The following is a 27570-nucleotide window of genomic DNA, read 5'->3' on the forward strand; positions in this document are numbered from 1 at the left end:
AAAGTAGAAATATGTAATTAAAAATAAGAAAAGGGACAAAAGGGGGACAAGATGTAAAAAAAGAACGCTGACTCTCATTTAGGTAACAGGTGAGATTTAAAGGATATGATTTAAAACTGACATACCAGATAACAAAAATTTAAGAAAAAAAGGAGATTAAAAATCCTATATTAGTACAAAGCCACCACTAAGATAAAAATATAAACCTTCATAAATACCAAAAGGAATGTTTTAAGTAGAAAAAATAAACATAATACATAATTAGCCCAAACATAGTTAATGGGGCTTCCCTGGTGTAGGATAAAAATATAAACCTTCCTGAATACCAAAAGGAAATTTGTTTTAAAAAGCAAGTAGAAAAAACATCTATAACATAATACATGCAGAAATTACAACATAGCAGAATTAGCCCAAACATAGTAGTCATGACAATGTGAATGGGCTTAACTCAAGGTCAAAAGACAAATTTTAAAAAACACTACTAAACAAGAAGAAAAGAACAGGAAACTTTGTAACATTAAAATCCACATTCACATTTAGGATGTAACAGGTATGAATATCTAAACAACAAATAACACAGTAACCACATATGTAAATAAACACTGCAAGAGATGCAGGGAGAAACAGAGAAATACATTACTAATAAGAGACTTTTAACATGGAGTATGAGACAGGTCAAGTATAAATCAAACAAAAAAGTGTATGTATGAACTGAACAAGAGAGTGAAAATATACAGAATAACAACAAAGAAACAGCTATGATACAGAGAAAAAAATTTTAAAACATTAGTTTGCTCACTTCAATAGAAATACACGTGAAAACTAGAATGGACATTTTCCTAGAAACGTATATTTGACAAACTGACTCCTGTAGAGACAGAAAGCTTAACATTTTTTTGCATAAAAGAAATAAAATTATCAAGCAATTACTCCACGAAAAAACACCAAACCCAAGTGATTTCATGGAGGAATTAATAAATTTGTCTACATAAATTTTGCATGGTAAGAAAACATAAGCAAATTCAAAATCACAAAGATACAAAATTGGTCCTTAAACATGAAAGATGCTTAACTTTACTCATAGCAGTGAAATGCAAATGAAGGTACAATGAGTTACTGTTTCTTACTCATGTCAAAAATTCAAAAGCTTGACAATTTTAAGTGAAGTTTTGGGTAAGTAAATAGCCTCATATATTCTTGGCTGAATATGAATTGCCTCAACCTTTATGGAATTTGTCAATATCTAATAAAACGTCATATACATATGTTGTTGACTAGTAGCAAGCCCACTTCTAGGAGTCTCCTCTGAACATATACTTCAAACAAACCAGAAATAGGAATGTAAGAACATTCACTGTAGCATTACTTGTAGTTTTGCTAAATACTGAATACTATCTGAATGCCCAAGCATAGGAGATTGATCAGATAAATAAATTAGGGTACCTACACACCCTGCAACACTAGGCTGCTACAAAAAAACAGAAAAAGAGAGAGGATCTCTTAATAGCCTTAGGCATGGAGTGATTCCTGAAGATATTAAGTGAAAAAAACCATGTGAAATACTAATAAACACATGAAAAACACTGAACTTCATTCATCATTAGGGAAATTTCCCTGTGAGATATCATTTTATATGTACAAGAATGCCTATAATAAAAAACAGTCATTAACAAATGATGGTGAAGATGTAGAGATATGGGAACCCCCTTAAATTGCTGCTGGGAATGTAAAATGGTATACCACTGTAAAAGAGTATGACATTTTCTTAAAAACTTAAATATAAATTTATCAAACAAACATTTCCACTCTTAGGTATCCACCCAAAAGAAATCAAAACCCACGTCCATAAAAAAGACTGGCAGGTGAATGTTCATAGCAGCAATGTTCATAGCAGCATTGTGCATCATAGTGAAGGAAGCAACTCAAATGTCTATCAACTATTTAAAGGATAAATAAAATATATAGGAGGTTCATATAATGGAATATTCATTAGCAATGAGTACTGATAGAAATGCTAACATGGCTAAACCTCAAAAACATTATGCTAAGTAAAAGAAGCCAGACTAGAAATATAACATTGTGTGATTCTATGTACATGAAACATCCAGAAAAAAAAAACCTAAAGAAAGAAAGAGGTTAAGGGTTACCTGGAACTGGGAAGAACAAGGATTAAACAATATCTGGGCATGAGGACTTTTGCCAGAATGATAAAAGTATTCTACAATTGTAGTCAGGTTGCACAACTCTTAAAATGGGTGAATTTTATGGCACTGAATTGTATCTCATTTTTGTGAAGGCATATATGTAAACCATGCACCAATAAAGTTGCACTTTATAAAAGCATGTATATTAAATGACTAATTCTCCCAATTTGTCTGATTCTGATTTTGCACTAAATACTCCATGTGCCAAGAAACAGCAGTCCTAAGCAAACTGGGAGGGTTGGTTTCCCTGCATGAATTCTACCTTTTGCGTAAGAAAGAAGGGATAAGAAAACACACTATTTTTCTTCATAAAAAGAAACACAGGATAAACACCAAAAACCAGTGGAGTTGGATATCTACTTGGCAGGGTGGGAAATGGCACAGAAGGGTAAGGTGCCACTTCTCTAGTATACTTTTTGGTACAGTTCTTATGTTTGGAAGCATGCTAATGTTCCATATATTCTTAACAAATAAATGTATAAGGATGTGAAGTGGGTAGTGTGGGTGAGTCGGGGGAAGGAACCTTAAACCTGGAAGAAAAATGAAACAAATGAACCCAATTTATTTAGAATAAAGTACATAATCACAGTGAAGGAGAAAAAGATTGATCCAAGTTAACTCATGAACACAGAATGTAATTACATATCCTTAGTCTTGGGCAGAGTACAAACAGTGAAAGAATTGCAAATGATCTTACAGTCTTTTAAGTGTGCTTTCTACAGTGATACGGCAAAAGAAATTCTAAAACTATTTCAAATGTACTATAGGACTGAACAAGTGAATAAACTGATGTTTCGGGGAGTCAGGATTCTGGGGAAGGGACACAGAAATATGGACTGGGAAAGAAAGAATGAACCCTAGGAGGATGGATTGCAATTGGAGGTATTTCTGTGAACACAAGATTTCTGAAATCACATATAATGTACATATAACATGTAAAATGTATGTGCACATGCAGATTTGTATGTACATGTTTGTACATGCACATTTCCTAGTAGTCTGAATAAGCCTAGAAGCAGATGACATCCAGTAGTAATGAGCCCACTCAGTAGCCAGAACTGTTTATCTCTTATTATCCCCCAGGGTTCCCTGGAAAAACTGCTGATTCCAAATTGTGGGACATATTTAAGATAATGTACTTACAAAAAAAAAAAAAAGATTAAGTGGAAACCACAAGGACACAGAAATCAGATTGAAATCGAAGGTCCTCATACTGATCAAATCTAAGACTATTTAAGTGTCAAAATAAGTAATGAATTACAAGCCATTGAAAAAGTAGAAAACCATAATAAGTTACTGTAAAAATTCATGTGGGTAGATATGGATGAATGAGAGGATGGAGAGAAAGGAAGGTTCATATTTAGACAGTAGAACACTGTCAGTGGGTACATAAGATATGTTGGCATTGGGAAAATCACCATTTTGAAACTATCAAAGTAAAGACTGAATAAGCAAGAATCATCAATGGATACTAAGTGCTGGGGTAAAACACTGATGTTGCTATTTAGCCGCTAATCATGTCTAGCTCTTTGCGACCCCATGGATTGTAGCCCACCAGGCTCCTCGTCCATGTGATTTCCAAGGCAGGATTACTGGAGTGGATTGCCATTTCCTTTTCCAGGGGATCTTCCTCACTCAGGGATCCAACCTGAGTCTCCTACACTGACAGACAGATTCTTGACCACTTCCTCAGATTGCTTATGAGGTGCAAGATAAAAGTAGTAACTATACATTTGAGAAATTGAATACCACCTTGACCGAGTGACCAAAATTAACACCAGTGAGGAGTGGATGGGACACCGTGTAGTATTCTGACCAAGAATGCATAAGTTGAATCTAATCATGAGCAAATCCAAAATAAGGAACATTCTATTATAAAGGGAGGAGGGGGCAAGAGACAGAAGACTGTATTTTTCAAAAACACAAATAAACACCATGAAAGAAAAAGAGCCATGGAAATGACCCCGGGTAAACTGACCCAAGAGTTTAAGGGAAGGAAAACAAATAAACAAATGACAAAAATGGTAAAATCTTAACAATAGGTCAATCTGGATAAAAGATGTGTTGATGTTCTTTGCACTATTCTTCCTCTTGCTAAGTTTTGGTAAATTTGCCATCAACTTGAAATTATTTCCATATGAAAAGTTAGTAACCAATTAGGAAGCCCTTACATTGGGTTACCAACTTCATTTTGCCAAACAAGGTTATCACAATAATGCAATCATGAAAAAACCCCAAACTACAATTATATCACTTTGTTGAGAAGGCATTTTAAACATCTAAAACATAGTTATGGTCTCAAATAAAAGGAGGCCTATTTAAAATAAATAAATTTAGATTTATGAAAAAGACTTATCACAATGTCTTTTCTCATTTCCTGCTACATCAGCTTGGTCAAGGAAACTGTATTCTCAACACTGCATTTTCAGCAATGGATAAAGTACAGTTCAGTGGAAAGAGTGTGGAATCTTGAGACAACTGTTGAATTCGAATCCTGGCTCCAGCAATTACCAGTTTTGTAACTGAAGCTCTCTTAGCCAGTTTCCTCAATTGAAAGGCAGATGACAAAGTCACAGGACTGCAAAGAGAATTATAAGAAACTGATGAATCTAGAAAAACGCTTGATACAGAGGTGCTCAACAAATGTCTCCTTTCTTCCTTCTCTTGGGAGCCACTTTCCTGTTCTCTGGAGTTGTATGTGACTCCCTGACCCCAAAACACAAACCACTAGGATCATGTAAGAAACTGAATTATCCTGAGACTAAATCTCCTTTCTGGAGGTAAATTTCATGAAAACGGAAAAACGGAGATATTGCATAGTAGAATAAAAAGATAAAAGACATTAAAAAAAAAAAAAGATGAGCTGAAGCATGACTGGTTAACAGGTGAGTTCTCTTAAGGAGGGAAAGACAACAGGAAGAAAGATAGTACTTGTCCATGTTAGAAAAGACTGCTGCTCAAAGAAAAGCAGTATTTTTTTTCTTCATGTATTCACAAGTCTGTTTTGCAAATCACCATTCATCTGCTTCCAAGAGTAAAAAACAGCTTATGCCTAAAATACACAGTATTAAAATCACCAATTGTATGTGTTTTACTAGCTAAGTATCACTGAAGAAAAAAAATCAGTACAATGACTATAAGTCATGATATTTCATTCAATTGTCTATCAGTTTTTTTTGCTTTCCTCCACATTTCCTGTTAATATCTAAGTGGAAGATTTCCTTTTGTATTGCTAATGACAGTAATTCTTTGGGGGGGAAATTTTAAAGAATAACTAAACTGTATTATAGCAAAAAATTTATATTGTCAACAGAAATTAGTTTAACATTTAAAATCTTTATAGAAGATAAACAAATTCTGATTTTTTCCTTTATTTTATAATTGGAAAATGAAATCACTTAACATGAATATTTGATACATAATCTCCTTAGAATTTCTCTATGGTGAAACAAAACTGTACATATTTAAAGAGTGTATATAATATTATTAACACTCATGACAATTTCAAACCAACTAGCATTGGTATAGCTTCAAATTACTATTAGTTGTGGCTATTTACGGAAAAAAGGCGCAAAGCTTATTAGGGCCCAGCATACCAGAAAGACTTAATCTTACATTGTCACAGAGCTCAAAAATGGCAGTAGAATGTGAAGACACTATAAACTGCCATCTGCTTCTCCTAAGGCTCTTAAAACAAAGGTTGGAAAAATACTCAGTACCTCAAATATAGTAACTAACAAAAATATCTCCATCAACTACTTTTTGCCCAGAGTGATTAAGGACAAAAAAATAGGAATTCTTGTTGCTTTATTATCCGATAAACTGCTAATAAGCTCCCCTCAGAAGTTCTTTAGACATTACACCAAGTCGTCTTGGTCTTCTGATCATATATATATTCACATATATATATGCATTTTTTCAAGTAAAGAAATGTTTAACAGATGTAAACTATTTATTGAATATTTGCCACCAAATATTGTTAAATACATTATCTTGCAGCATATCGCTTTCAAGTTAAAATGTCAGAAACAAACACCAATATTTACAATTCTTTTAAGGAATGTTATATAATGACACATTAAGGCGTAAATTCTTTTGGCTTATAATTCTTAAAAGAATGATAATAGCAAAAGTGATGCAAAATCTTCAGTGTGAGATTATGATTAAGCTACATTTTACAAAAATATGGTGTAAGATGGCAATAATCCCATTCAACATCCTGGATTATTAGATCCCTTCAGGAGGGACTGATAATTTATACAGTCAAACTTTAAAATTTACAGATAAAGGCAGTCCAATACTGCCACTGAGAAGTACATCTCTTAACATATACAACTCTCAGGCCACAGTTTTGAAGGTCTGAAGTATCAAGTTGGTTTGATGAATTAGTCGGTTGGCACTTATGAACACATTTATTGCCCTGTTTCAAAAAAAAAAAGAATAAGCATTAATTTTATCCAAAAAATTAATCCTTAAAAAATATTTATACTTAAAATGCCCGACTAGCAGTGGCAATAAAATCAATTTAGGAACAACAACAACAACAAAAAAGGCAAGTTAGTACTGAGCAGCAACTTTTATCCCAGCTTGGAAGTTAAGCGTCCTGCATCACTGGAAACTATCTAGGAGTTACTGCCCCCTAGTGGTCCTGGCTGGCAATAAGGTGTTGGTGGGCTGCTAATGATGGGTGGGTGGTGCCTCAACAACCAGAGTTCATTTTATAGGTGGAACATGTAACTAGCCAAAGGGGAGGATTCGAATGTAGTCTCCAGCTGTGGTTTCACAGAAGTTATCAAAATAATACCTGCTAAAATACCATATTCAGTCTCAAAATCTGTATATCAATGGAATGATACTGGGGAAAAGGTTCATTACTTTTGAATCTGATTCATCCCTATCCTTCTTATCTTACTTCAAAACAAAAATAATTGAATTACTTTTAGAATTAACATACTTTTAAAACAAAATAATCATGTGGTTTCAATATTTAAGAGTTGACAACGTATATAAATATGTTCTTACAAATTACTTCATTCTGAACCACATTTTCTATCAGCCCATCCTCATATGATCTGGAGCACAGAGCTGATGCTTAGTCCCCCTGAGTGGTCTTATCCGTTTCTCAGGAGCACAGCTAAAGCCTGTACTATCACCCCTCAGTATCAGAGAAGGACTGGTTCCAGGAGTCCCCTCAGAAACCAGAATCTGTGGATGCTGAAGTCCCTTATATAAAATGGTGTAGTATTTGCACATAACCTAGGCACATCCTCCAGTATACTTTAAATTATCTCTATATTACTTGTTATTTCTAATACAGTGTAAATGCAATGTAAATAGCTGAAGTACAATATAAATGCCTTGAAACTTTCTGGAATTTCTTTCTCCAAAAATTTTCAATTGGTTGAATCCAGGGATTTGGAGTTTTCCAGGTGGCTCAGTGGTAAAGAACCCGTCTGCAATGCAGGAGACGCTGGCTTGATCTCTGGGTTGCGAAGATTCCCAGGAGAAGGGAAAGGCTACCCACCCCAGCATTTTGGCCTGGGAAATCCCATGGACAGAGGAGCCTGGAGGGCTACAGTCCATGGGGGGCAAAAGAGTTGGACACCGAGTGACTAAACGATAACAAAGGGATTTGGAACCTGTGGATACGAAGGGCTGACGGTATCTTTATCTTAGGCATTCCTCAACAAAGGGGGCCTAGGAAAAATTAGATGAATCAATGCAAATTCGTCCGCCTATTGAAAAATGGCTCTAAGATCAGGCTTTATTAATAATTTTCAACTTTGAGGACACAGGGAGAAAACTTGTGGTATGTTATTCATATGCAAATAATGGTAATTTAAAGAAGCTGCTGAATGGAGAAAAAGTAGTAGCAGGGAGCCTGAATAATCCATATGACTGTTTAAACTGTCAAAAATAACTTTGGGACCAAGGACAAAGATTTTTAAAAACTGAACCCAAGTGATTCTACTGTACAAACAGGGATAAGAGTAAATAATTTCACATTAATCAAAGTTATGTTCTAAATGAATTTCTACCTTTTAATGTGCTTATCCCATGTTTTCTTAATTAATCAGTATCATAAATAATCTCCTTAATGCGAATTATTCTTTTAATGTGCTTTTTGGTTATTTGGACTTAGCAGAGGAGACCAAGGAAAAACAGGTGTAAGTTTATTTTCAGAACACACCTGCCAGCTTATTAAACTAAATTAAGAAGGTACATTTTCCTTTACACAACCTGAATAGCAGTATTAAATAACACAAAATCATTAACAATATTTAGCTCAAAATCTTTAATTTATAATAAAATGGAAATATTTCAGTATGTTTGAACTATTAAAAATGACTCTGAAAATCATTATACCATTCTAATGTATTTTATTACTTTTTAATATTACTACAGTAATACTGTAGCAGTTTGACATGGATATTGGGATCTTAAAATGTCAGTGGTGGGACAGGATGTTAAAGCTCCCTGCCAACTATAGCTGAAATAATCACTATTTATTCTTCTGCTTCAAGCACTGACAGAAAATGGTCTTGTCCACAAAATTCTATTTGAGGTACAAAGAATTCTCTATAAAGTATGAGATTGCAGAAGACATAGCCTTTGGATCAGTTTATACATTGTATGTACATGTGTACTGTACATAAATGACATAGTATTTCTTGGCTTTCTAGAATGTTCTGTAGCTATACTTTCTGTCTTACAGAAAACCTCTCTTCTAGGACAGTGGATCACAACCTTTTGTGGCCCTTTAAAAACACATGAAGCACTTTTAAAAAACACCTGAACCCTAGCCCCACTCAAGCCAATGGAATCAGAAGCTCTGAAGGTGGGGTCAAGGCATTGGGATTTTAAAACACTGAACACAAGTGATTTTAATGTGCAAGAAGGATTGAGAACCACTGTCTTAACTATAGTGCAACAGTTCTTAACAGACCTGTAGCATCCATATCATCTAGAAATTTCTTGGAAATGTTAATTCCTGGGCCCACCCTAGACCAACAGAATCAGAAACTCTAGGTAGGACCCAAAAACATTTTGTCTATAACAAGCCCTCCAGATGACTCTGAGGCTGTTAAAGTTTGAGAATCACTGCTTCAGGGGTTGGTAAAGTAGTCCAGTAAGCCAAATCTCACTACTCTATGGCCTGAAAGCTAGGGATACTTTTACATTTTTAAACAGTAAAAATTTAAAAAAAAATCAACATAATATTATGAGACAGCTGAAAATTATTCAATTCAGTGTCTACAAATTAAGTTTTTATTAGAACACAGCCACAAAAATGCTCACTTGTTTCCATATTGTCTACAGCTGCTTCGCATTACAGCAGCAAAGGTGAAGTGCTATAGCTGCAACAAGCTCACCAAGTTAAAATATCTGCCATCTGGCCATTTTCAGAAAAAGTCTGCAACTGCAGCTCCAGACTACAGTCATGGCTGGATTATCAACCACCCCCTTTCCATTTTCAACAGTCTATCTTAGTAGTTGGCTTAAGTATTAATAATATAGTAAAAGAGTTAAATATATATGGTTTCAGTATCACAGAAAGCCACATAATTTTACAATTTTAAAAGGGGGATAAATGATAATACTTACTTGCCATCTTTAAAATAGGTTTTCAGAGTATCACTGAAACTTTTGGAGTACTTTACGAATTCTTTCTTTTGGTGTTCGAGTGCCTATAGACATCAAAAATAATAAGAAAAAAAAAACAAGAAAAGAGAAACAACACAAAAGACAAAGTCAGAGACAGAAGATTACACAGAATTAAGAATACACCTTATATTATAGATAATCAGTTTTAGGAGTATTCACTTAAATACATGTAACAGCACATTCAAATTCAAAGACAAATCCAGTCATTAAGGATATAAAACCATTTTCAATAATTCAACAGTCTTATTATTCAATAAAACAACTAGATATAAACCAACATCTAGGGTGGCAGCTTGTAAGGTTTCTACTAAACTTACCCTGCGGTTCTGGTATTGATATTTCTTGAAGACATTGTTTACTGTATCAAGAAGTTCTTTTATTGCACTAGCTATATCCCTGTCGGGTGAGGAAAAAAAAGAATCTTTCTTAAAATCAGTTTCATTTGAAAGAAGTCTCTATACACAGCTATGTTTAAGAATCACTATACCTAATTACCATCTGAACACTGTATCAAGCCAAATATTTGACTGGCTGGTTAAGTGGGGGGTTTTTAGCCTATATCCTCCTGTGATCCCTGCTACTCTTGCACTGCTGAGGAAATACTACACAACGAGTATCAAGTGTCCCAAATCATTTTCATTTTATTCAGCATTACCTACTCAAATTTATAAGAGACCTCTGCCTCTCATCTTTTCCTGTTATGATTTTTCCTTTCTCATGTAGGTAAATTCGAGCCACTGTATTATTCACTTTTGCTATCTCATGAACAATTATATGAAATTTTGCTATTACATGTAATTCACTCCTGTATTTAAAACACTTCAAATTATAGACCTGGTAAGTTTCGACGTTTAAAATATTTCCTCCTCAGATGTAGCTATTCTCAAGACACGTTAATCTAGCCTCCTCTCTAACCACCACATATTCTCCTCTTTCAAATCTTTGCTGCCACTATTTTCCTTAGAAAATACATTTATATTTCTGGGAGAGACAAAATCAGAATATTCTTCTACCTTAACCTTTCCAACAATCATCCTTTGACTACATGTGCATCAGCATTTTTCTCCCCTTTCTAAAGAGAGAAGAAATCAATAGTTCTCATTTGAGTTGACTTTTCTTCCTATCCCTGTATCATTTTTAAAAATTCTCATCTTTTCTATCTATGTCCTTTTCAATTTCCGTGTTCTAACTTCATAGCAATATTCTAGCAAACTGAACTTATTGTAATTCTGCATTCTCAAACAGCCTCTCAGTCTCTAAAGCAAATCTTTTCTTTCTCATATCCATTCTCTTAGCTGTTAACTGCTACAAACTTTTGCTGTTCAAATGCAATGCAAGTGTAAAGATATGAATTAGTAAAACATCAATCTAGACCACCCAAAACACAACCTTTTATTACCTATCTTTTAATCACAAATGTCAGATTTTAGTTATTTCATACTTAAAACATTTCAGCTATATTATTTAAAGAAAACCAAAAAGCTCCGTGTCCAGATTTTTCTGGGTGTTTCACAGTTTATTTTTAGTAAATAAGCACATGGAAATTCTAAAATTACAAATAAAAAGGATTTTGGTGTAAAAAAGCATTTTAGCTTATTCTGCAGTAGTAATGACCTTCTAATTCAATATTTCAATAAATATTTCCTTATTACCTCTTGTAAGTCACACATCGGTAACAGGCTGAAACATTAGAACATTAGATATTCAAAAAGGACAATACATTTACATAGAAATTATACCTGTCCACTCTCTTTTTTTGACCTCTAGTAATAACAATTTTTAGTTACATTAACTGTTCCTTTATGTTTTCAGGAAAGCTGTATCCCTGTATTGCTGTGACAGGCATTAAGCCCCCTACTGCTTAATGACGGTGTTGTACAACCATCCTATTATGTGAGAAAAATGACAACTTCAACAAATTGAAAACTGTCCAATCTCTGGATATGGAAGATTCTTCAAACCCGCAGTAAGCTTATTCAAAAGGAATACAATAAAGCAAATTACAGTAATCAGACAGCTGTTTATAGACAACCATATTTTGTAGAGTACTTTATGGAATATTGGGAATCTGTCTGTACTTCAAAAGAGAAAAAAGTTCCCCACATGATTCTGCTGATAAACCAAGTTTGGAAACTACTGTTCGGGTACTCTGAGCTGAGCTTTGATCCACTGTTTGCCACAGAGCTTTATAAAGACCAAGATTGTCTGTCCCTAGGCCTGGCCTTTTCTAAAATAATCTGCAGCAATTTATGTCAAATATTAGATGATCTGTATGTACACAGAACAGCATCTTCATTTACGGCACTAAGGTTTGTGCCAGAGAAACTAGTTAACTACCTGAGGGTTTGTGTCCTAAAGAGAAAATACCAGCGCGCACGCACACACACACACACACACACACACACACACACACACACACACACGCACACACACACACACACACACACACACACACACACAATACTTCAGACAACTAAACAAATAAAAAAACTGAGGAAAACCTGAGGGGTAAAACAATTGTAGTGCATCCCTGGGTTGGCATGATCCCCTGGAGAAGTGCATAGCAACACACTCTTAGTATTCTTGTCTGGAGAATCCCTTGGACAGAGGAGCCTGTCAGGCTACAGTCTATGGGGTCGCAAAGAGTTGGACACAACTGAGCGACTAAGCACATGCAGGGTTTGGAGTTTACGAATTCTGCGATAAGAGACATATAGGATGCATAGAGTAGGAAGGAATTTTAGCCAACTTGCATGTATTTAGTGGGACAACTTTGGGGAAACATGTATGCTGAAAAGGGCAAGCGGCATCAGAAGAAATGTAATATACATCTTACAAAAAAAATGCATGGGATGGTAGAACTTCTGTCACCCAAATTTGTGTAATTATGTTTATACAAACATACCGCAGGAAGGAAATTCCTATGCTGTATGTTCAGTTTGGTCTAGACTGGACACACTGGAAAAGCTATTTTGAGGCCATCATCAAAACCAACCCTTACAAACCCTCACCTATGAATATTCAAATATAGATAAGGGTAAAGAGATAAAATGCAGAGATTTCTGGACTATTAAATCCAGTTTCCACTAGTTACCTATTAATTGGAAAGTGTCCTAAGAACTAATTTTATAAAGTATTTGCATAAGCTCAAATGTAGTCAAAAAGAAACATTAATCAAATCATTTTTCCTATTCAACTTCATAGAGGGAAAAAACAAATCTTATTTCACAATGCTTTACGTGCTGTGATGCTAGGTTCTGTGCTAGGCACTATGTATACCATTTTCAATTCACAACTGTTACCCTCATCTTCATAGGCAGAAACTAGAGTCACAGAAGCTAAGCAACTTACCAAGGTCACAAAGCAAAATGCTGGAAAGTCAAACCTAGGTTTGCTGATACATACAAAAATATCTAGATATTTGTCATCTGACAAGAGTAATTTCTCATACAGCATTTTGTACAGTGCTAAGACAGTAAGTATTTGATACAGGTATATTGAAAAGTACTGTTAAAATAGTGAGAGAAGAGGATATTCACCTTAAATATGAGAATGTAAAATAATAACTGCACAATATGTTGTGCTTGAAGGATAAACCGTTTTTATTTTGGCTCAATTTTATCCACTAATTCATCAAACAATTAATAGCAGTAAGAATATATATCAAAATTTATCTATATGTGTCAGTAATACAAATAGCCATAGCCATCCATGCTAATACACACATGGTTAAATTTCAGTCTTAGAAACAATATATATTATCGACAAAATTTCCATGGCAAGTTATCCCTCTTAAAATGGATACAAAATAAATTTTAATTGCCAGTAATCTTAATTCAGTTGTGCTGAGCACACTCCAGAAAATAGAACTGAAATACTATCATTGCCCCATAAATGAAAGACAAGACCCTAATTCAGCCTCTGTCAATGACTAAGAACAAGACTCAGAGACTCTTGACCTCAACTTCCTTATGATTAAAATGTGGCTGGTAATAAAGTAGTTTTCGAACTCTCTCTCTTCAGAGTAACAATGGGTTTAGCAGAGATGAGTCCGAGAGTCCTTGAAGTGGAAAGAGGGTATCAAAATAGCAGGCTGAGGGTTCTGGGTGTACCATCTCACTCCCAGCTTCAACCACAACGCTATTCTCCCTCTTACCGACCGACATCCAATATACAGGATGTCCCTTACCAGGCCTCTTCCAAACAGCAGAAAGAAACACTCTTTTTTTTCAATCACCTGATTAGATCGACATTATGAATCTCTATGATTGGAAAGCACCAGAGAAGTCGTTGGAATCAGTCTGCTTAGGTTCAAACCAGGTTATAGAAATGTAGCATATGATTATCAAAATAAATTATATTACTGGAAAATTTTACGAATAAGTGCTTAAACAGCTGTTTGAGATCACCGACAAATTATCCTTTTATGGGCCAAACGTTCACTTTATACAAAACTGAAAATAAAAATCTGTAAAAAAAAAAAAAACTACTAAAGAAAGCTGAGGCTTCCCAATAAAAATAAAATATTTACCTTAAGGTTTTAGTCTCTGTGACACAGACTTTGACCAGTCAGTGGAGTCTTTTGTACTTTCTGATACTCAATCAGAGGACCAAAAAGAACACAGTCATTCCTGGATAGCTGAGTTGGTACCTATTACCATTATTTTCTACAATGGGTCACACTCCTCCCTCTATCCCAATAAAATGTAGCCAATCAGCCAAAATATAATTTTGCTATGTGAATTACAAAGAACATTCTTCCTGTGAGATGTATGGTAATATTTATTCCAGGGGAGCCTCCTTCAGTTCTTGAAAGATATAATGTTATGATGCAGCTTCTTCCATAAAGATTTGTGCTAAATCCTTCCTTTCTAGCAATTTTTCTTAAAAGTCTGGTTCCAATAGTGCTTACCTGCTTTTTTAAAATTTATTTTAATGGGAAGGTAATTGCTTTACAGTGCTGTTGGTTTCTGCCATACAACAACATGAATCAGCCACATGTAGACATTTGTCTCCTCCTTCTTGAACCTCCCTCCCAATCCTCCTTTCTAGCAATTTCTACTTGTTTCACCAAAAGGTTGCACTGATAGTCCCATTAGTTATTCCCAGTTTTGTATTCTACCCATTGAGGTGGAAGAAATTATCAGACACTTTAGTTTAAAAATATTCATCTAGAAATTACGTTTGGAGTTCCCCTCTGATTCCTCAGCCCTCTCACCCCTGAGAATGCCCCAGGTGGAGATGCTAGCGTCCCTGTTCGAGAACCCTTCTTGCTGCTGCCCATCAGCCTGCTTCCTGGCTGAACTAAACTGTGTCAGCTCAATTTCTTTCACTCTACATCCCAAATGCAAGGATTTTGGGAGGTTCACAATTTGGTCAGTATTAGAAAGTGCTATTTACAACTAAGAGTACATCATTATGCTAATAACATGAACTATTTCTGAAATAAAAAACAGTATTGGTATCCTTTGTTATCAGTCTCTTCAACTACCCTCTTCACTTTAATCTGACATTTACATTCTTCCACTTCTTATTAAGTTCAAACTGCGTTCTAGTTTATGTACATTCCATTCTCTGCTTTTAAATGAAACATTCTAAAATATTTTACTGTACTCAGAAGCCAGAGGCAGTTTAGAAATTAATTTAAAAAAATAGCAATTTTCAAATTTTTAATTTCAAATTAATATTAATGTCATACCACAGTAAAACATCTAAAATGAGTGGTCCTTTTGAAGTACTTAAAAAAAAAAAAGAAGAACCAAACAAAAAGCTGCTTACTTGATTGTCTGCAGAAACCTCACTCTGTCGTTGATCTCATCTGGGATCTTACTGAGAATTTGTTTAAGTGCTCGTGCCTTTTCATTTAGGTCCTGGAATTCTGGCTCTGGTCGTTCAATCATATACTCTGATGAAATAAATATGTAGTAAAAAACATCATGCAACTTGCTGCCAAATTCAAGTCTAAGAATTTCCAACGTGTTGGTCAAGGAGGTGAGTGGGGAGATAAAAGGCTAGGAAACTAGGAAGAACAAGGTTGCCAAGCAGAATTCATTACAGTTTAACTTAGTTCAGTAACTGTATTAGGGCTCCCTCCAAGTAAAATATCAGAAGATAAAAAAATGAACATTTTCCATATGGGATAAACGGAAATTCCATGAAATCATAGAAATAAATAAAATTTAAAAGGAAGGCTTACTCAAATTTTTCAGGCCTCTCAAGTTACATTTCACAAGGAAACATTTAGTAAGTAATGACATTTGTAACAAATACAATGGCAATATATATCTGCCAATTGTGAATATGAGTTTAATTAAAGAAACCTCTACATTGAACATACAGCGGCTCATTACATCAAAACTCCAAACCTACTAAAATCTTCAGCACATTTTTAAAACAAAAATACCACCATATAAAGTTCAACATAAGGCTTGGCATCACAAAACAGCAACTTTGGTAAGGAAGTTTAGTCAGATGTAGCAAAGGCAAGAACTTCACAACCAGATTCACTGTAGACTTGGAAACATTACAACTCTACCAACTCATCAATACAACCTGGCCTGACAGGTTGGCTGCAAGTGAACAATCCAGAATAATAATGAGGACTTTCTCATAATTTACAGAATCAGTTAAAACATCTATTTTTGTTCTCCCTTAATAAACATGAGAAATTATATCTCTATGTTTTTCTAAATTAGAGGGAAAATGACTGTTAAATTTAAGTGAAACCCAGGGCTTCTTAGGTGGCTCAGTGGTCAAGAATCCGCCTGATAATGCAGGAAATGCAGCAGACAATGGGTTTGAACCCTGGGTCAGGAAGATCCCCTGGAGAAGGAGATGGCAACCCACTCCAGTATTCTTGCCTGGAGAATCCCATGGACAGAGGAGCCTGGCGGGCTACAGTCCATGGGGCCGCCGAGTTGGACATGACTTAGCGACCAAGCACACAAACATTTCTAATTATTTAAAAAAGCAAAAATGTGAAAAGAGGCCAAAAGGATGATTAGTAATATTGTTCTCTCAAATCTATATTTGAAAAAAAAACACAAGCTATACCAAAGTTTAAAAAGAGGAAACTCATTACTTTCAAACTGGTATATGCATAAAGTCAACACAAAATAAAATCACCATTCCAAAGAGCTTGTCTCTTCATTAAAGTAGAACTCATCAAATGTATTAATTAATAGGGGAAAAAAAATAAACCATGCAGCATAAACAAATGCTTTACTTCTAGTAACTCAATCTGACAAAAAATAAAAAGAACTACATTCCTATTTTATATGGGTTCCTCCCTCCCTCCTCCATTTTCATTTCAAAATAATAACAATAACACTAACAGTAAGAGGGAAGGGAGGAGAAGGGGAAGGGGAGAGGAAGGGAGGGGAGAAGCCACTTTTATCAAATAAGAAAGATTTGGACGAAGAGCTTTTCAATATCTGTACGAAAACTAAACAAGACTCTGATTACCTTCTACATCATCAGCTGCCATTCGAAGAAGGGATTCTGTGAAGTTGACTTCTACACTTTTTTTCTCTAAAATTTTCATAATTATGTCTTGTGTGAGTCCCGGATTTTCTTTTTCAGCCTATAAGAGAGAGAAAGCTAGTTTTGAAATACAGAAACTGAATCAGTATTTTAAAGCCAAAACCTAACCATTTAGAATCTCTTGGGACCTCCTTAAACTGATCAATTTATAAATAAGGGCAGAAATCTTGGCAAAGCAAGTGTCGTGATGCCATTCACTTATGTGTGGGGAGAGCTTGTGCATCCATTGATTACTACAGTCATGATCCAAACTTCCATCTGAACATAATGTATTTAACACTTCCTACTTCTCACTTACACTCTCTTGCAATCAAACTAATAACATAGAAATAAAGAGTAAATATATGTACATGTATAGATAGATACATAGATAGTTTTTCAATTGCTTTTTTCAATAGTTTAAAGACACTGAAGATTTTTAGCTCTTTTTCATTAAGCAATATTTCAACTTGAAGATCAAACAGTAATTCATCTCACCAATTTCTTTCCTGCAGATTCCCTGCATTTAAATTAACAGACTGTCAGGAAAAACAAAAAAAAACAGGATTCATTTTGGAGGTTTTATTGAAGTGATGTGATCCCTTAACTACATTCTCACACAATGATTTTCATTTCCTACTTTATTTTTGCAGCAAGAACATTTCCTTCACTAGCTTTCAGAACAGAGAAGGCAACGGCACCCCACTCCAGTACTCTTGCCTGGAAAATCCCATGGACGGAGGAGCCTGGAAGGCTACAGTCCATGGGGTCGCTAAGAGTCGGACACGACTGAGCGACTTCACTTTCACTTTTCACTTTCATGCACTGGAGAAGGAAATGGCAACCCACTCCAGTATTCTTGTCTGGAGAATCCCATGGACGGGGGAGCCTTGTGGGCTGCCATCTATGTGGTCGCACAGAGTCGGACACGACTGAAGCGACTTAGCAGCAGCAGCAGCAGCTTTCAGAAAACCATTAATCCTTTTACTACCTCCTGAGCTTGTTTCACTAATGAGTTTGCATTGATTCTGTTAGTTACATTCCCTAGGGCACTAAAATCTTCTAGTCATTTCAAGATTGCACATAAAAAGTCCTGAGTTTACTAGTTTTCAAGATTTGGACTTTCCCTTGTAATTCTGCCCCATTTTATTATTTTTTAAAAATTTTGTAATCACACTGTTTCTTTTAGGATGCCTGCCAATTTTAATCATTATGCCGATGATTTCCTATCTTTTTTGCCCTGGTACTACATAGTAAATATGATCTATCAAATGGCAATCTATTTGCTTCCTGATGGGCCAAGCTATGTTTAGCCTCTGCCTCCTCAATTCTGGTATCACTGCAGTTTCAGCTTTCTTCAGCTCTTTACATTATTTAACATCTTGCTTCTTATTAGATTTCAAGTACCAAAAACTAAAAGGTTGTGGATGAAAATAGAAAATAAAACATACACATTTAGTTCAATCCTGGGACCCTTTTAACTGTTGTCAAATGCTTACAGGAAAGTCCTTTTGACAGTTAATGAAGTATGTCCTACTGAATTCTTCTTTAAAACCTGTTTGATTTTCCCTGTCATGAATGTATGTAAGAATCTATTTTAATAAATAAGAGTTGTTGAAAGATAAGCTGTACAAAAAAGGCCTAAGATGGTGTCAACATTATTAATTTGGTAAACTGCCACAAAATAACACAGTTATTTGGTAAGAGTGAAACAAGCCAGTATTTGCTAAGAGTGGTTTATTTTGTGAGTAACCACTGAGTAACATTAAATCTACCTACACAATGAATTACCTTAGAAAGCGGGGGAGATTTTCTACATGCTTCCAGAGAATGCCAACAGAAAAATACAACTTCTTTGGTTAAGTTATAATAAAGCATGGAAAAAATAAAACACTTCTGCAACTCTGAGAATGATGCTTTCAGTACCCAGTTCGTCTGGAGCCCTCAAATGCCCTAGTTGCAGCATTAGTCCTCACAGATGTCCCTACTTTCTCAGTTCAGTGTTCTTAGTGGCAAAAGAAATACCGAAATACCTAACACTGCTGTGCAGTAAGTAAAGTTCAAACAACTTTAGGAAGTACTTATGTCCTAACAACTTAATAGCCTTTAAAAATCACATGAATTGAAAGAAAAATATTTTATTTATTCTTAAATAACCACGATTTATTATTAATGAGATGTGAGAACCTGTTGGGCACTGCACGATTTCTCAAATGTTGGAATTAGATTAGAACTTTCTACTCTCATTTCCGATTGTACATTGATTTTCTTGTGAACTTGCTTTCTATCAACTGCAGTGGCCAAAGTCAAGTTTCACAAAGATATGACATCACTGAAAGGAATGCAGCCCAGCTGAAGATGTTGAAACTGCAAACTATCTCAAGCTATTAGTTCACAGTGTCAAGCTAATGTTGAAATCACCCTATTCCTTCAAATGTTTAAAATATCTCATGACACCCCTCTGAGTTTGCTGCGGGGTCCCCAGGTACCTTGACACATACTCTGGGAACAGTAGCTTAGCATCTTCTGGCTGACGTCCTAATTAAGCTATTTTTTATCTTAGAGGCCTCAAACATAACCAGTGATTCTAACTGAAAAACCCTTAAATCACACACTGTATCCATACCTTTAAGTTTTCCTTCAGAATACAAACTTAAACTTTGTGCTATCCAACTTTTACGAAAAGCCAAGGGCAGAAATACCCTCTCTTGGGGTCAATGATCCTTAACACTATCAGAAACCTCCCAGAGGGGAAAGCAGGATCGATATCATAAAAGATAATCATCTAGTATCTTGGGAAAAATTATTTTTCTCCAAATAACAAAAATAGGTATTAACGCTTGATAAATATCACTGGTGCTATGAACCAAGAACTGGGAATATGAAAATATAACTGGATATAAATACAGATATATGGCTGGGCAAGGTTTTTTTGAAAGTAAATTAAAGTTTAAAAATCACAAAAATCTTAATGTTTATAATGCATGCCCTCCTTTAAAATCATTTGAAATTTTAACAAACAGAATACAGTAATTAAGAATAAATCAATGCAAAACTCATACACTTTCTTCCAAATAACTCTCACTATCCCTAACTAAGAATCAGTGACATGCTGTTTACAACAGCTAGGACATAGGAAGCAACCTAGACGTCCATTGGCAGACGAATGGATAAGAAAGTTGTGGTACATATACACAATGGAATATTCAGTTCAGTTCAGTTGCTCAGTCATGTCCGACTCTTTGCAACCCCATGGACTGCAGCATGCCAGGCCTCCCTGTCCATCATCCAATCCTGGAGTTGACTCAAACTCATGTGCACTGAGTCAGTGACGCCATTCAACCATCTTATCCTCTTTCGTCCCCTTCTCCTCTCGCCTTCAATCTTTCCCAGCATCAGGGTATTTTCAAATAAGTCAGTTCTTCATATCAGGTGGCCAAGGTATTGGAATTTCACATTCAGCATCAGTCCTTCCAATGAATATTCAGGACTGATTTCCTTTAGGATGGACTGGTTGGATCTCCCTGCAGTCCAAGGGACTCTCAAGAGACTTCTCCAACAACAGAGATCAAAAGCATCAATTCTTCGGCACTTAGCTTTCTTTATAGTCCAACTTTCACATCCATACACGACCACTAGAAAAACAGCTTTGACTAGATGGACATTTGCGGGCAAAGTGATGTCTCTGTTTTTAATATGCTGTCTAGGTTGGTCACAACTTTTCTTCGAATGAGCAAGTGTCTTTTAATTTCATGGCTGCAGTGATTTTGGAGCCCCTCAAAATAAAGTCTGTCACTGTTTCCATTGTTTCCCCATCTATCATGAAGTGATGGGACCAGATGCCATGATCTTAGTTTTCTGAATGTTGAGTTTTAAGCCAACATTTTCACTCTCCTCTTTCACTTTCATCAACAGGCTCTTTAGTTCTTCTTCACTTTCTGCCATAAAGGTGGTGTCATCTGTATATCTGAGGTTATTGCTATTTCTCCCGGTAATCCTGATTCCAGTTTGTGTTTCATCCACTCCAGAATTTCTCATGGTGTACTCTGCATATAAATTAAATAAGCAGGGTGACAATATACAGCACTGATGTACTCCTTTCCCTTCATGATGTACTCTGCATATAAGTTAAATAAGCAGGGTGACAATATACAGCCTTGATGTACTCCTTTCCCTGTCTGGAACCAATCTGTTGTTCCATGTCCAGTTCTAACTGTTGCTTCTTGATCTGCATATAGATTTCTCATGAGGCAGGTTGGGTGGTCTGGTATTCCCATCTCTTGAAGACTTTTCCAAAGTTTGTTGTGATCCACACAGTCAAAGGCTTTGGCATAGTCAATAAAGCAGAAATAGATGTTTTTCTGGAATTCTCTCACTTTTTCGATGATCCAGTGGATGTTGGCAATTTGACCTCTGGTTCCTCTGCCTTTTCTAGATCCAGCTTGAACATCTGGAAGTTTGTGGTTCATGTACTTTTGAAGCCTGGCTTGGAGAATTTTGAGCAGTACTTTGCTAGCATGAGATGAGTGCAATTGTGCAGTAGTTTGAGCATTCTTTGGCATTGCCTTTCTTTGGGACTAGAATGAAGATGGATCTTTTCCAGTCCTGTGGCCACTGCTGAGTTTTCCAAATTTGCTGGCATATTGAGTGCAGCTCTTTCACAGCATCATCTTTTGGGATTTGAAATAGCTCAACTGGAATTCCATCACCTCCACTAGCTTTGTTCGTAGTGATGCTTCCTAAGGCCCACTTGACTTCACATTCCAGGATGTCTGGCTCTAGGTGAGTGATCACACTGTCATGAATGGAACATTACTCAGCATTAAAAAGAATGCATTTGAGTCAGTTCTAATGAGGTGAATGAAACTGGAGCCTATTATACAGAGTTAAATAAGTCAGAAAGAAAAACACCAATATAATATATTAACACACATATAAGGAATTTAGAAAGATGGTTAACGACGACCCTATATGCAAGACAGCAAAAGAGACACAAATGTAAAAAACAGACTTTTGGACTCTGTAGGAGAAGGCAAGGATGGGATGATTTGAGAGAATAGCACTGAAACATGTGTATTACCATATGTGAAACAGATGACCAGTCCAAGTTCGATGCATGAAATAGGGCACTCAAAGCTGGTGCACTGGGACAACCCAGAGAGCTGGGATGGGGAGGGAGGTGCGAGGGGGGTTCAGCTTGGGGGACACAAGCACACCCGTGGCTGATTCATGTCAACGCATGGCAAAACCCACCACAACACTGTAAAGTAAATAGCCTCCAATTAAAATTAATTAATTAATTAAAAAAAAAAGAATCAGTGCCATGAATAAAATTTACCCAGATCTATCATATTTAACCAGATTTATCATAACCACATACTTTAAACAGTTTGCTTTTTAATTGTACTTTACAGTTAACACGTCAGCTTATATATAAGGATATTACAAGGAAAAGCTTAATAAAGTTCATTATTTTATGTCTTTTATGACTGTCAGTGGGTATATAACAAATACTTCAGAGTGAGTCTTCTTTATGAGGACACACAGGAGAAGTTTCTCTTCCTGGTATTGGAAAAGCCAAAAAACTGACTTTTGCCTCATCAATACTATGGTGTGCAATGGATCTTTTCCTTCTTTGGCCACAAAAATGGTTAAAATAGTTTCCATAATGCCACCCTGACAACCAAATATACCATTCGAAATCACACTGATACTTAATGCAAGGAAGAAAACGAAAAACAAATAAACAACAAAAAACTCCACTAAGGATGGTGCTAATTCATTCATTCTCTTTATTAACCTAATGATTTGGCAGGATATATTTAAATAAAATTAGTATGCATGTGTATACAAGCACTGCATTTGAGAGTATTACATCAAAATAGTACTGATCAACACACAAAATGTAATTTCTAGTAGTGAAATAGACAGATGTCTAATGACATTATTTATGCTACCAGGTTAAGAGAGGTTATCAATAAGCTAACCTTTGCCATAAAAAGAAATCAAGCTGACTATTCAGTTTCAACTCCAATGAGACTCAACTATAAATTTATTCTAGATTTAAACATTAAAATACTTGAAATATAAGTTGTTTTAGCTATTGATGGGAGAAAACACACAAAAAGTAAATAAAAATTAAAATTTTGGGTACCCTGATATGTATTTAGGTCTTCCCAGGTGGCGCTAGTAGTAAAGAACCTGCCTGCCAGTGAAGGAGATATAAGAGAATCAAACGTGGGTTCGATCCCTGGGTCAGGAAGATCCCCTGGAGAAGGAAATGGCAACCCACTCCAGTATTTTTGCCTGGAGGATCCCATGGACAGAGGAGCCTGGCAGGCTACAGTTCATGGTATCAGAAGAGTAAGACACAACTGAAGTCACTTGGGATGGATATGTATTTAAGATGAAATGGATTAAGTCTTATATGAAGGGCTGCACTCAGTAAGTGGAAAGGGCTATCCAATAGAAATATTCGGTAGAAGCCTATCTGATTTTAAATTTTTAGTAGCCGCATTAAAAAAGTAAAAAGAAAAAACACATGAAGTTATTTTAAGAGTACACCCAAAATATTATCATTTCAATATGCAATCAACATAATACATATTACTGAGTTTCTTATATTCTTTTATTGGTATTCATCTTCAAAACCTGGAGTACGACTCAGTTTGAACTTGCTATGTTTTAAATGCTCAACAGCAACATGTAAGCTAGGGATTATCAACTTATCATCTTCAGGGCAATGAAACAGTTCCTCCTGAGTGACTCAGCTGACCCTCAAAATATCCTTGATGTGAGAAACACCGAGTTCTTATTTTCCTACTCAAAACACAGTTTTACACTTATGTTCTATAGTTAAAAAGAGCATGAAGAAAATCTCTGGGTATAACTTTATAAAAGTTAATACGTCAAATAAAACAGAATTTTAAAATATACTCTAAAGCTAAAAAGAAAACATTCTGAAGAAGTCAGTTTCAAAAGCACGAAGTGATGAAAAGCTGAATGCTACTGAAACAGCACTTGTTCCAACTCACTTTTTAGAAGTGTTTTAAGCTTTAAAAGAGTACACTAAAATAGGCACAAGATGACTGAAAAGGTTTTCACTAAACAGCAAAACAAAAACAAAAGAGAAATGTATCCAGAAGAAAGGTTAAAAAAATAAACTGACATTTATGACATGGTATTTAGATTTCTTTATAAGATACATTTTAACCCCCATAATAATAAATTATCTATGCCTCACCTTAATGAAAGCTGCTCTCAGTGTCTGAGCTGCAGACAGATTTACTCGTTCTAGCTGAAATAAAAATTTTAAATCATTAATATCAGTTTTCTGGAAAAAAATACATTTCTGATACTGCATTTTGCAGTAATCACACTGATACACCCATCAGGTAACAAACATAATTTGCTAATGATTCTGAATCAACATAATTCTTCAAACAGATGATCTAAAATTTTCATTAGAAAGGATGAAAAATAAAGGTTTATGTATTAGTCCCTTATTTATTCCTTTGGGGCTTCCTAGGTGGTGCTAGGGGCAAGGAACACATCTGCCAATGCAGGAGACTTAAGAGATGCGAGTTTGATCCCTGAGTCGGGAGATCTCCTGGAGGCAAGCATGGCAACCCACTTCAGTATTCTTATCTAGAGCATCCCATGCACAGAGGAGCCTGGTGGGCTAAAGTCCACAGGGTCGCAAAGAGTTGGACACAACTGAAGTGACTTAGCAAGTACCACCTTTAAGACTGATTTAAGATAAGCACAGAATTCAAAATAGTATACATCCCTAATAGAAATAAACATATTCACTTAAATTTTTGAAAATGGGAGGATTCAAGATTAACTTTCAATGTCCTGTTAAAAAGACATGGCAAATTATGTGCATATGGACTATAAAATAACCAAAACAAAAAAAATATGTATTACTTAAGATTTTTTTGTATTTACTACCTTACTTTTATTTTTTAATTGAAGTACAGTTGATTGACAGTGTTGTATCAATCTCTGCTGTACAGCAAAGTAACTCAGTTATACATACATTCTATTTTTAATTTTTTTTTCCATTTCAGTTTATCCACTGTATATATAGATTACAATATATCCATTGTAGATATGTACCACATCTTCTTTATCCGTTCACCTGTTGAGGGACATACAGGCTGTCTCCACGACTTGGCTGCTGTGAATGATGCTGCTATAAACACAGGGGTGCATGCATCTTTTTGCATTATAGTTTTGTTCAGGTATATGCCTAGGAGTGGGATTGCTGGATCATATGGCAATTTTATTTTTAGTTTTTTGAAGAACCTCCACACTGTTTTCCATGGTGGCTGCACCAACTTACATTCCCACCAGCAGTATAGGAGGGTTCCCTTTTCTCCACACCCTCTCCAGCATTTGTTATTTGTAGATATTTTAATGATGGCTATTCTGACTGGTGTTAACTGGCACCTCACTGTAGTCTTGATTTGTATTTCTCTAGTAATTAGTGATGTTGAACATCTTTTCATGTTGCCTACTGGCTGTCTCTATGTCTTCTTTGGAGAACTGTCTATTAAGATCTTCTGCCAATTTTTCAATTGGGTTGTCTTTTTGTTGTTGAACTGCATAAGCTGTTTGTATATTTTGAAGATTAAGCTCCTGTCTGTAGCATCATTTGCAAATATTTTCTCTCATTCTGTAGGTTGTCTTTTCATTTTTCTATGGTTTTCCTTTGCTGTGCAAAAGCTTGTAAGTTTGATTAGATCTCATTTATTTTTGTTTTTATTTCTAGTGCCTACTACCTAACTCTTTTAAAACTGCTTTTTCATCTCCTCAGTTAGGCATTAAACTAAGATTAGTCTTTTTTAATTAGTTAGCAAACAGTACTGATAAAAGGTTTGTTACTTAAATTGAAGACTGTGGGTCATCTGGATTTTACCGATGTTTATATCTGTCTTTTTTTTAACCAGAATTAAAAAAACGGCTACTACAAGTCCTGAATCGAAAGTTCAACCCAAATGCTTTTAACTTTTATTATCAAATGTATAAGGATTATAATTCTGAACGATAAATGTCCTTATTAAACACTGTATAAGTTGCTTTTCATTGGGCTAAAGAAGGTATACAATTTCATAAAAGTAACTACATTTTTTGAAAAATTAATTGCTTAAAATAACTATCTTCAGTTAAAATCAGCTTTTGTTAGTCCCTAAGAATTAGGCCAGTTAACTCAACAAAACTCAATGTATATATTTTTTATTTGGGACAATATTAAACCTTCAAAATCAATGTAATCTTTGTAGATTTTTATGCAAGTATAATATTTCTAAAAAAAAACTATGGTTATAGATCACATTATGCAATAATTATTATTTTCAATTCTTTAAGGCAATGAAAACAGTTTTACACACACACATATAATCTAGTGACTCTCCAAACAGTTTAAATCAATTTATTTTCTAAATAAGACAGAAATGCCAAGAACCTTATCTCCCTATGAGTTACTTGCCTTAACAAAAATAAAAGCATCAAAACTGGCCAAGATTAACAATTTATCTCCAAAATAAACAATGGGCCATTTAATTTAGTATTTATTTAACTTGGCTTCTACAAATCTTGTAAAATCTAACACTGCCCTGGTAAGTAAAAAGAAAAACACAACGGGGATCCAGGTAGGCAAAAACAGCAAGTAAGCAACTAAACAAGACAAGTATATTAATTAACTAATGAAGGGATATCTCCAAAAAATTAAAATTTCCTTCTTCCATCAAATTCATTTAATTATAATGAATTGCAAAGAAGATTTAGCAATATAGCTCTTCTGATCTCAAGTTCTTATTGTGCAAGGGAGGCAGAGGGAGACAGAATGAATGTTTCCCCCCTGATAGGAACCCATTTCCTGGTTCGGGTTTACACCACACTGACTTCTTTGGCCAAGTCAAAGGTCTGAGTCAGATGAGTGCCTTTCAAGTGTCAGCATTAACTTGCTCTGTACTGCCCTGACCGGTATGTGAAAGGGTCAACACAAGTAAAAGGGGCCGCCAGTCAGTGAGGAACTATATAATTAGCCAAGATAGACATCTACAGCTCTAGATTTCTAGATTAAGTTTACATATGTATATCTTAGAAAGGAGAGAAAGGTCAGACCTAACATACTGAATCAAGTCAGTGATCTGTGAAGCACCTGACAAGAACT

The 27570-nt window shown here is 35.3% G+C and overlaps 1 protein-coding gene across 7 annotated transcripts in view; it reads right to left on the minus strand.

Moving 5' to 3' along the window:
- Positions 1-2746: 2746 nt before the first annotated feature.
- The window catches only part of PDCD10 (programmed cell death 10), a 46808-nt gene continuing 21984 nt past the window's right edge, over positions 2747-27570 (minus strand). For all 7 annotated transcript variants that reach the window (XM_081532864.1, XM_081532827.1, XM_081532818.1 and 4 more), the window contains 6 exons: positions 24634-24687; positions 17334-17451; positions 15648-15774; positions 10187-10265; positions 9810-9892; positions 2747-6624 (listed from right to left, as the gene is read on the minus strand). In XM_081532864.1, the coding sequence (XP_081388990.1) occupies positions 6543-6624; positions 9810-9892; positions 10187-10265; positions 15648-15774; positions 17334-17451; positions 24634-24687 (543 nt within the window). In that variant the 3' untranslated portion in view covers positions 2747-6542. The remainder of the gene's footprint in view (positions 6625-9809; positions 9893-10186; positions 10266-15647; positions 15775-17333; positions 17452-24633; positions 24688-27570) is intronic.

The sequence above is a fragment of the Giraffa tippelskirchi genome, chromosome 2 (genome assembly GCF_054371585.1).
Source record: "Giraffa tippelskirchi isolate mGirTip1 chromosome 2, T2T-mGirTip1v1.2.pri, whole genome shotgun sequence".
NCBI lineage: Eukaryota > Metazoa > Chordata > Mammalia > Artiodactyla > Giraffidae > Giraffa > Giraffa tippelskirchi.